General features: G+C 41.3%; 1 protein-coding gene across 1 annotated transcript; it reads left to right on the plus strand.

The window, feature by feature from the left end:
- The first annotated feature begins 1,375 nt into the window (after positions 1–1,375).
- mmachc (metabolism of cobalamin associated C) lies at positions 1,376–4,463 on the plus strand. Its single transcript, XM_008407310.3, has 5 exons — positions 1,376–1,598; positions 1,786–1,983; positions 2,698–2,850; positions 2,955–3,131; positions 3,592–4,463. The coding sequence occupies exons 1-5, from the start codon at positions 1,485–1,487 to the stop codon at positions 3,772–3,774; spliced, it is 825 nt and encodes a 274-aa protein (XP_008405532.2). The 5' UTR covers positions 1,376–1,484; the 3' UTR covers positions 3,775–4,463.
- The last annotated feature ends 6,771 nt before the right edge of the window (positions 4,464–11,234 follow it).

The raw sequence follows: 11,234 nt of genomic DNA on the forward strand, positions 1-11,234 counted from the left end.
GACAGCAGCAGCTTCACTCAACCCAGAGCAGGAGTCAAACCTAGTAGTTAGAACAAAGTGATCCAGAGGATGCTTCACTCAACCCTGAGCAGGAATTGGAACAAACTTAGAATCCAGAAAAACTCCTAGTTTATCTATTTTATTAGTTTATTTCAACGCTATGCAAAATCAAATAAGATCCATGAAGACTTCACCCAGAACCTGAGGAAATCGTCATGGATCCAATTGAATTGCTGGATGTTTTCATCTAATCGCTCACTATTAATAACTTCATTCGCACATAGGGTACCTGAACATACGAAATATGATTTTAGTTCTATATTGCGCTGGAAAAGTATGATATATAAATATATCAGTGATAAATTCATATATAATTGCTCCGCGTTCCGTTGAGAGGACACGCTGTCTGAAACTCCAGTGTGGAGGGAAACAACACTGTTCTGACTTCGGAGCGTCAAGTTTTCGTCTTGAAGGCGGTTCTTGATTTTGTCAAAACTTCAGTGACATATCTTGAAGACGACATTCGCAATCACACACACACCTATCCTAAAGTATAGGTATTGATACAGTTACTCATCAGTCGTATTCATGAAATATCCTGAGCTCTGGCGACACCTGCTGGCCAACCTTCACCATAGCATTGCATAAAGCTGGGCCTTGTTCAGTTTTTTTAAATAGATTAATAGTACTTGTGGTATAATTTGCTTTTGCCAACATAAAATACAGTATTAGCAAATTTGGCTTAAAAATATACAAAACATTTTTAAAATACAATTTTGACAAAAGGGAACAATTATGAAAATAATTTAGAAGTAAAATTTGAGGATTCAAATACAAAAAAAGGAAATCATTTGTACTTTTTCAGTCTGTTCCCTTTTGTTATTCCCTCTCCAGCTTTAAAGCGGATTCTTTCACTTTACAAAACAGCAGCTGCTACTTGAAGATATCTGTTAGTAAAGTTGCTTTCAGTTCCACCAAAACACACTTCATAATGTTCGTAGAGCGCTCACTTGATATTCAAAACAAGATTCACCTGCTCCAAAAACATAGCATAACTTACAGTGTAAATTACCTAAATAGGACATGCAAAATACCTGAAAGATGTAACCCTTTAGATTAAGTTTTTACTTACCACAAAGGTTGGTTGATTTCTGACTCCCAGTCCAACCGTAGTGCCTACTTTCCCCCAGAAAGGGGCGCCGCTATTTGTGAGAAAAAAAAATAATTGAAACACCTAACCACTACGTAGTTCCTGAGGAGCGTAAGCAGCTAGGATTTGTGGGTATTGTTGTTCACAAGTTACTTTATGAATAAAAAGTAAAAAAAACAAACGTAACATTCCAACAGTAACTCGGTGAATACACAACGCGACGTATTTTATAATTTTTGTCACTGTATTTCACACAAACTATAGCAGAAAAAAACGGAAACGTGGCGTAAGTCGTTAATATGGCTCGCAAAAGAACACCACATCCCACAATTCAATGCCGGTCGTTACCAACGCAACAATGGCGGCTTCCTCTGCCAGTGTGGATGGTGTAATAGGACCACTAGGCAGCTGTTTAACTAAACTAGGGTTTGAAGTGTACCCTTTAAAGGTATGGTAGCGTCCCGATTAGTTGAATTAGCGTCTAATTTGAATCAATGTTTAGTTTTACTTAATTCTAATTTATATTTTTGCTTCATGTAAAGCTAGTTTGAAGCAAATTGGCTCTACGTGAAAATTGTTCACATTTTCCTCCCTTGCTTGCTCTTATTGGAGTTTTTGTTCCTCCATGTTTGTAGGTAGGCTGGTATAACTCAGTGTTGCCTCCTTCCTTTCACCTGCCTTACCCAGATGATGCCTTGGCCGTGGTGGTGCTCAGCACTCCTGCTATGTTTGAACAAGCCTTCCTGCCCTTCTTGGAGCACAGCAGCATTCAGAAACCATTCGACCCGGTAGACCAATGTGTCCGGCACTGTGTCTCCACTGCAGTCTCACAGGTGAGAGTATAAGTAAAGCACTCTGACAGATACAGTAATATTATTAATATATATTAAATATTATGACTATTTATTGCAGAAACTCACAGCTTACAGGCCAGGTTATATTTTTCCAGACTGACTCTGATCATGACTCATTGCCTGGCAAAAGTATTCATCCTACTAAAACTTTTTTTTTTTTTTTGCAGTTCACCTTACACACAGAAAGTTAAGCGCATTTTATTGTTTTGCTAGTAGGTGAACTTTCACCTTAGTCTTAGTTCTTTTTGCCACCTACAATAGGACTCTGACTGTCTTCCCTGCACCTGTGGAAGAAACACCTTCCCACAGCATGATGGTGCCTCCTCTGTGTTTCACCTGTGTGAATAACGTGTTCAAATCGATGTTTGGTGCTAGTTTTCCGTCACACAAAGAATTCAGTTTTGATGTCTTCTAAACACGACACGTTTTCGTCTCTGCACACTGATCTGTTTGCTGTGTTCCTTGTCCTCTGTGATGCTGTTTCTTCACTAATGTTCACTAACAGCCTCCCTGCAGCATTACAAACTTTTGTCTTAAAGACCTACAGGCACTGACGCAGACAGGTTATCTACTGTTTGATGGAGATGTTGACAGTTCGTCTCTGGTTCTGCATTTCGCAAATTTATACCGGCTCGCTCTTGTCATCCCCAACTTATTTAGGACCTCTAAATATCGTCTCCTTCTCTCCTTCAGAGTTTTCCAGAACTGAAGATGGACGTGAGGTACGACTACGAGCTGCTGCCAAGCAAGAAGCCAAAGTTCTTGGCGCAGACCGCTGCGCACGTGTCTGGAGCGGCATTCTACTACCAGCAGTCTGACGTCACAGACCAGCCCTGGGCCGGAAGAGTAATGCCACCGATTTGTTCGTCAAAACAAACCAAAATGAGGAACATTTGTTGTTGTCGCTGTTTCTCCTCAAGTTTCATCCGTTTCATCTGTTTGTTCGGCAGAAGATGTTTGGAGTTTGCATTCATCCGAGCTTCGGCGGCTGGTTTGCCATCCGGGCCCTGCTGGTGTTTGAGGATGTGACGGTGGGCTCTGAGCTGGTGCGGCCCGATCCTCCGGACTGCGTTGCTTCCAGAGGAGACAGAATCAAGCTGCTGGAGGCCTTTAACTTCCACTGGCAGGTGCACAAGCTATCTTATAGACACACACAACAAAAAATAAATAAATTTGTCTTAATCCAAACCACTTCAGACAGATGACCTTTTGATAAAAGAGCAGTCATGTGACAGTTTTGCCTTCTCTGAAACTCTGGAGTTTCTCCTGTGTGCTGGAGATTCTGAGAATAAATAAATAATATATATTTTTTTTTATTCTTTTTTTATTCTAAAATAACAACAACAGATATTTGCTGAAAGTTTTTAAAACTTGGGTGCCTAAAAGATGAACCAGATATTAGAAATTGATCAGCAGCAATGTCATAATCCCTGACCGAGACGATATACTTGGTATAATTTCCTCTAGCCTTACTCTAACACTAGTTAAGCTCGGTACATACCAAATAAAATAAACGTTAGATTATTTTAAGCCTTTTTTTTTTTTTTTTTTAAACGATCACATTTTACAATTTCTCTTTACCACTAGGACTGGAGCTACCGAGACATCGTCCCCGGGAGACAGACCTACTCGGAGAGACAGAGGGAGTACTTCTCCACTCCCCCTGCTCAGCGCCTCGCTCTGCTCAGGAGTTGGGGTCTTTTACCAAAAGAAGAGGCCCAACCTGACCTCAGCCCACACGAGCAGAACCAGGCCAACGGACACGGCTGACACCTGGGCCTCCTGAGCCGAACCCTCTGCTGCTTTCATTTGTTTTCATTCAACCTCAGCTGAGTCTGACACTGTTTTTTTTTTTTTTTTTTAAGCTCTTACATTTCCGTTGAAAGTCATTTGAAGCTAGAGGAGGATATTTTTGTGGAGATGATTGTGTTATGAATGTTTATTAAGTAAATGTGCTCAGGAGACGTTGCGGCTGGTCGACGCACTTTGTTGAATTCACCCAAGACGGATCGATGGGTGGTTTGGGCATACAATGGAAAACCTTTGCAGTTTGATTATTGTATTAATAATAATTTAAAGTTTAACTTATAGATAACTTGTCAGTAGTTCAGTGAATAACAGTCTTTTTTCTGCAGTTGCAACAATAAACTTGACTCAAGATGGTTTATCAACTGGACACAGCAGCAAATTTATGTGCTGAAATGTCCCAGTCAAAGTCCACAACTCAACCAAATTGAAATACTGTGACTGGACCTCAAGTAAGCAGGTTTCTCAAGCAAGAAACTGTAAAAAGAAAACCTTTTATTCAGTAAATAACGACAGCGTGAAATGTATGGTTTGTTCCTCGGAGGCAGATTTTCTTTTTTCACTATGACCCTGGATGCTAAATATTACTGAAGCATAATTTCATACGGTTGAATGTTCTGCTTACATTTGGTAATAAATTGAAGAGGAAGGCACATTCTTGTCATCACTACTGCTTTTATTTTATCTCATGTTACACCAAGTTTAGATGAAACGACGAAGCTTTTTCCCTCTTGATAGGTGCGTTACTTGGGCCGGTTAGACTATACTGAGCATACATGAACACTTTGGTACTTTTTTTTTTTTTTTTACTTATATTTGCCCAGATTTCACAACACTAAACAATATAAGAAGAATACATTTTTTTGACAAAACCAAAATCTGCAACGAAACTTCTTATAAGTACAATTTGTCAAAACTGTCTTCTTATGACAAGAAAAACTGTCATTTAATTAGAAAGAAATATTTAAAAAGTAAGATGTCTACGCTTGTGTGTACGGTCTCAGGTTTAACTGGCAGCCAGGTTGATGAATTATAGATGTGGACTCCCTCTGCTCCTCCAGGCCGGCGACAGACTGACCACTTTAAACTGTGACTAACCCCTCTGCTTGTCGACCGGGTCCGGTTATAACTCTGGTTATTAAAGAGAACCGAGGAGCTCCGAGCTGCAGTATGCCGGGGGGCGCGGGGGGGAGGTCTGCAGTGACAGACACTTTCATGCTTGGGCCTCTGAGTGTCAGTGTCCTCCTCTGTTATTAACGCGGACTGGCGGTGAGTTTGTGCTGCTGTTTCTGAAGCAGCTGGAAAAACGTTCAATGTTTGATGAAGTCCAGGACTGGCTGCGGATAACGTTAAAGTTTAACACTAAAGATCGATAACTACGTCCTCTTTAACGGGATGACTTAGAATCTTAACTTTGGTTATGTTGAGGCTTTGCAGGTCTTTCTTTGCGACACCTCCCTCCTTTCCTTAGCGCCTCATTGCTTCTCTTCTGTACAGCCCCCCACCCCAACCCCTTCTGTCTCCTGTACTGCTAGGTCTATCTGTGTACTGAATCAGCATTTTTAGAGCAGTGTGCCGCAGGCCTGCAGAGAGCCAGACCATGGACTTAATTATGTTCCCACAGATACTCCATCTCCCCTCCTTTCTTGCCCCGTCCCACTCTCCATCCCCCTCCCTTGTTTTTTTTCTCACTCCTCATCCTGCCCCTCTCTGAAGCTGCAGCTCGATTCTCAGCCTTCCGAGGATGTAAACAATAACAATGCATCTCATTTGGCTTTTTATTTGCTTTTTTATTGGTAGCAAATAAAGGTTTGATTGGAGAGTTATGGCTGTTGGACCTCTAAACTGAAAGCACTAGATTCAGACTGCAGTTTAACACATTTGGAGCAAAGGGAGAAAATAAACAAAGTATGGTCAGATGTCCTGGAGTTTTTCCTCTTCCATTATTATCTTTAATCTCCCTTCAGTTTGTTTGTTTTGGAGCAACTCCTCCGATTTGCCATTCATTTTACGGAGAGGACTGAGATCATTGTTTTACTTCACCTCCCTGCTGCTTGTACAATGTGAATATCTGGTTTCACGTACAAAGTAAAACATGCTGATTTACTAAGATGAGAACCATACATTTTAACACATACATGTAAACACAACATTGTAATAGACCACTCTGTAACTGTGAAGTGGAACTAAAAAGTAGATAGTTTTCAACATATATGTCCCTGGAAGAAATCTGAAAACGTGGTTTTGTGTTTGTCTTCAGCACGCCACGTCAGTTTATGAATTTTACAACTGGTCCAGAGTTTACATGTTTATATTGACGAGGTCACTAAAGGAACGACTGCTGCCATTAACTTATTGTTTCCTGTTTGACAAAGAAAGTACTCCAGGACCGTTGTTTTGTTTTTTTGTTGTTTTTTTTATGTGTGTGTGTGGATGCTCTGTCTTCACAAACCTCCACTCGGTCGAGGCAGAAGGTCACTCACACTAAACCAGGCTCTAAAAGGGATTTTTCCTCTCTACTGTCATTAAATGCATGTTGTTTTGTAGATTTTTGCCCAACTTTCCTTTTAAAATAATTCAAGTCCCAGCAAAACAAATGGAGAAATTTCTAACCATTGCCACATGTTCTCAATTGGTTTTTTATTAGAACGGACAGGTATAAATAAAACTAAGACTTGTTCTGTCAACAGACTCACCTGAGCTGAGAATCTCTGCATCTCCTCCAGAGTGACCACATTGCTCTCAGCAGTTCGTCTAACTAAAGCTTTTCAGTCGAAACTGAGCGTTGGGTGACGTTAAGTAAAGGCATACACTCTGCAGGAGCAGGTTTTGTCTTTTCTCATTTCCCAAACCTGCCATTTTTTTCCTCTGACTGAAGAGCCGACGCACTAAAGCGTTTCAGAACAGCTCCGTAGCAAGTCCTGTAAGACTGACGTGAAGTGGCGCACTGCTGCCGCTTCTCTGAAATCTAAAGAAAAACGTTGCACCTGCCCTGTGGCTGCATGCTCGCATGCTGCAGCAGAACGATCTGGTGCTGAGAGCTGGATGGAAACGCGGAGAAAGACAGGATGAGTGGTGTTCGGCGGGTCGAGGGTCAGTGAAGCGGCGCTATCCGCCCACAGACATCGGCTAACAAGAGGAGAGGGGGAAAGGCCAGCAGCAAACCAGCAGCAGAGGAATTAGGAGCTGAGCGGAGGGGGCAGGGAGAGCGTGGCTGAATATTCAGACTGCTATAAATTGTTTTATCACATTTCTTCTTCTCTTCCTGCATCATAACCATCGACGCTGACTAAGCAGTCTCAGATGTCCCCCTGCAGCCAGACGGTGGCAGTTTTGGGGGTTTCAGAGTGAACGAGGATGAGAGCGCCTGGAGAGGCAGCTCATTACCAGCCTCGGTAGAGTTTAAAAACCAGAAGTGCTTTGTTCCTCTTACGCCCACACACACCGAGCACATGCGTTAAATAAAGCATCAGGTCGATTTGGGTATCAGTAAATCAGAAAACGCCAGCGGGCCTTTTTTTTTTCTTTAAGCCGCTTCTCTGGTTTTCCGAGTCTCACAAATAAACACTGAACACTCGAATTAGAGTAACGTTAATGTAACAGGAAGAGCTGGACTCGTCCACATTCATGCAAAAGACTCTTATATCCCCAAGGAATGCTGGCCCTGATTCAATGTTACCTGATTATGTTACCTGATTCAATGTGAATCAGGTAACATAAACCCCTTTAAAAAAAAGGAAAAAAAAAAGGACATAAACACACATAAATAAACTTTTCTCAAAGTAACTGATATATTTCAATGCTTATTTTTCTGTACATCAAATATACAACCCTTTCCAAACCTCCTCACTCTATGAGCTACGTGCATTTTTGGGAAAATTTGATATTTCTGACATGGTGTTGTGTATTTGTTAAATAAAATACATTAAGTCCTAATGTAAATAAAAAGAAAACACTTTTTTTTTGAAAGGATATGAATAATTTTGCCACCTATTTAAGAGGTCTCATGGTACGTTTCCTGTTTCGTTCTGGAGCCATCAGCAGGCCAACACCTGACACCGTAAAGGTGTGAGGCTCTCTCTGTAATCCCCTCCTTTAGATGAACTTAATTCCCCTGGGAATGTGAGATATTTAAATCTCTGTGCTGTAGAATGGAAATGCAGCTCCTGAGAAAAACACTGAGGATTGTGTGTGTGATTTCTGAAATGAGGAGTCGATCGTGCATTTTTGTTGTTCCAGATTTATAGTTTTAGTCATATAAGACCTGCATGGAATAAAATACAACATAGCCTCAACAACACATGATGGTATGTATAAAAAAAATGAACAAATATTAACCAACAAAAGAAGTGAACTGTGCCATCATACAGATGTGTTTCACACATTATGGAGGCTAACGCAGGCTAGCCAGAAGCCTCTTGCTTCTTTCTGCATGGTTACAATGATCGCATGGCTTGTGTGTGTGTGTGTGTGTGTGTGTGCGTGGGTGTGTGCGTGCTACATTAAAGCCTCCCATGGCACCACTTCTCTAGGAGCTAATTTATAGCCGTGCATTGAGCATTACATCACAGCTGCTGATGAACTCTAACTCAGTCACATTTACAATATTGATTGCAGCGGCCACATTCACAGCATCCATGCAACCTCTGTACACTTGACGTATTTCTCTTTCACTTTTATTGCTCTTCGTTCCCTTAACCCTTCAGATAGCCTCTCTTTTGGCCAGTCATTATTTTTGATTCACGTCGGTGGGCTGTAACCCCATTTTTGTAGCACAAGAGGGATCGATGCGGACTGGCCAGGAGAACGTTTAGCGCTCAGGAAATGTTACAACCAACCCTCGTCATGCGCCGCTTCCATAGCTGGAGACAAAATGGCCTGTGCCAAAGAGCAAAGAGCTGCACTCTCTGGGTTTGCATTCTCCACGTTGATTTCATCCTGTGCCGAGAAAACGATGATGAAGCGCAGAGTTTAGCTAAAAGCATAAAGTCATAAATGTGTGTATCTGTATGTTTACCCTGTGCTGCAATAATGGCGCTGCATCAGTAGATTTTTTTTTCTTCTTTTTTTTTAGCAACATGAAAGTGAACTGTTTGATTATGATGTAGTTATGCTTTGACTTGCATAATTGCATCACAGCCCTTTTTTGTCTCATGATCAAACTTAAACATATTTTATTTGGATTTTGTGAGGGAGGTGCATATTTGGAAAGCCGAAGAAACATTAATTTTTATTTATTTTATTTTATTTTTTGCAAGTTTTTTAAACAAAGCAAAGAGGCTAAGCAAGCATTTATATTCTGCCCAAAACAAAACACGGTGGAAATCCCTGAATTAGCCGACAGAGTTCACCTGAGTTTATTCTCAGTCTCTGATTCTAAGAATAGAAGATCACAGCTGACAGGATATGTGGGTCCCATATGGGTTTGTCAGCTGGTTCCACGATGGTCCCACATGGGTTTGCCCATGTAGGGCCTCAGCATACATGGGCCCTACATGGGGCCTAAATGGACAAACCCATGTAGCCCACCACCATGTAGAGCCCATTTAAGGCCGATGTGGGCTGTGGCCCTACATTGGCAAACCCATGTGGGGCCATCTTGGAACCTGCTGACAAACCCATATGGGACCCATCTGATCTGCCCTCCTTTTCCCCACATGGGGCCCACCTAGGCATGCTGGCAGGGAAAATCTTGCAAAAAACTTACTTGTAATTTAGTTTTGTCTTAAAGTGCTGTATTTGCACTAGAAACTAGACAAAAACATTTGGTAAGATTTTGTGTTTTTTGCAGTGCATTTATTGCAGCTGTAGCTGCAATAAAATGATGTTGACCAAACCGTATTTACGCGTCATAACAGCCCAGTCCAAGTCCAGACCTAAACGCAGTTGAGTACTTAAGGCTGGGTACCAATACTTTATCAAACAGAGCCAGAAGCCCAATCATTTTAGGGAATCTGCTTCCATTTGCTGTTTCACCTCAAAGTCAGGCACACCCCAGGACCAGCGATCCTGTGTGACTGGTAGCTTACAGTCTCTGAGCTAAGTAAATTTATCCCGTAACGAAGAAGGTCAAAGGTCAAGTCTAATCCAAGAGATCGAGTGAAATATTCATGGGGCACATGTGGAACTTCATCTGAGCGCACCGAGGGAGGCAGGAAGAGGGCAAACCCCTCAAGTGCTCAGAGCACCTGCCTGCCGTCCGACATCCTGCTTCGGTAAGTGTAATGAGAGAACACATGAATTCATTAAGCTCAGATTGACCCGCTATGACGAGCAATTTAGTCTAAAACACACTCAGGCACCTGCGGGAGAGAGCAAATTAGCATTTTAAATGGGAACGATTATAGGCCAGGCCACCGAGTGTGTGTGCACATGTGTGTGTGTGTGAATTCAGACACACAGACATCTCCTCTCTCCAGTCTCTTACTAGAGCAACATATCACCGCAGTTTGCTGCTGTCTAAAATATTGACACTACATAATGCTCTCCTCCCACGCCTCACTCTCTCTTTATAAATAGAGTTGCCGGCGCCGAGCGCAGCTGGAGAGGACTTCACTAATCTGACACAACGCAAAAGAAAACAAATGTGCGTCTCTCCCATTTATCTGGCAGGGAAGGCGACAGTGTGAGCGTTTTAATCACGGACGGTTCGGATTTTCTCAATAAACTTCAGTTTTTACTTCGCCGTCACTTTCTGTTGCTCTGATTCAGTTGGTTTTAGGTTGTGTTTGCAAGTTTTTATTGGGTTTGTTATTAACTAAATGTTGTTTGGTTTTAGTTTAGTTTTTTCATACTTTGGTTCAATTTTAAGTGCAGAATTCAAAAAGGTCAAAGTGTCGTATTGTGATTATTTATACATAGACGACTGAGTAGCGGATGCTCAAGAGAAGACAGCGTTTTCAAAAACTGCATTCAGTTATTGTTGAACCGTAATTTGTCCGACAGCTGACGTAAATTGCTTGAGCGGGGGAAAACAATATTCATTTCACATCAGTTCAAAAGGCTAATAAATAGATTCGTAAACACAAAAATGAATGATATTTCAATATGCTTTAGTTTTTATAGCACAATATACTTTCAGTTAGTTATAACTTTTCTCCATTTTTACCTCAGTTAACAAAGATGTTTTCTTAATTTCAGTTTTTATTCTATTAGTTTTAGTTAACCATAGTAACCTCGGTTTGGATTTCATGCAGTTGGGCCTTATATGCGAGTTTTATTTGTATGTTATCAACCCGCAACTTACGTGATTTCAGAGGACTTTTTGGACTTTATTTGAAGGGGTGTGCATAAGACTGACATGACACTGTCATAAACATGACATAACATCTGTCATGAACATAAAGAAGTCTTTATGAATGTTTATGACAGTTGTCATGAAGTGTCATTCGGTAAATAATGACACTTTTAATGCAAAGTTGCTC

The sequence above is a fragment of the Poecilia reticulata genome, chromosome 4, assembly GCF_904066995.2.
Source record: "Poecilia reticulata chromosome 4, P_reticulata-male-v2, whole genome shotgun sequence".
NCBI lineage: Eukaryota > Metazoa > Chordata > Actinopteri > Cyprinodontiformes > Poeciliidae > Poecilia > Poecilia reticulata.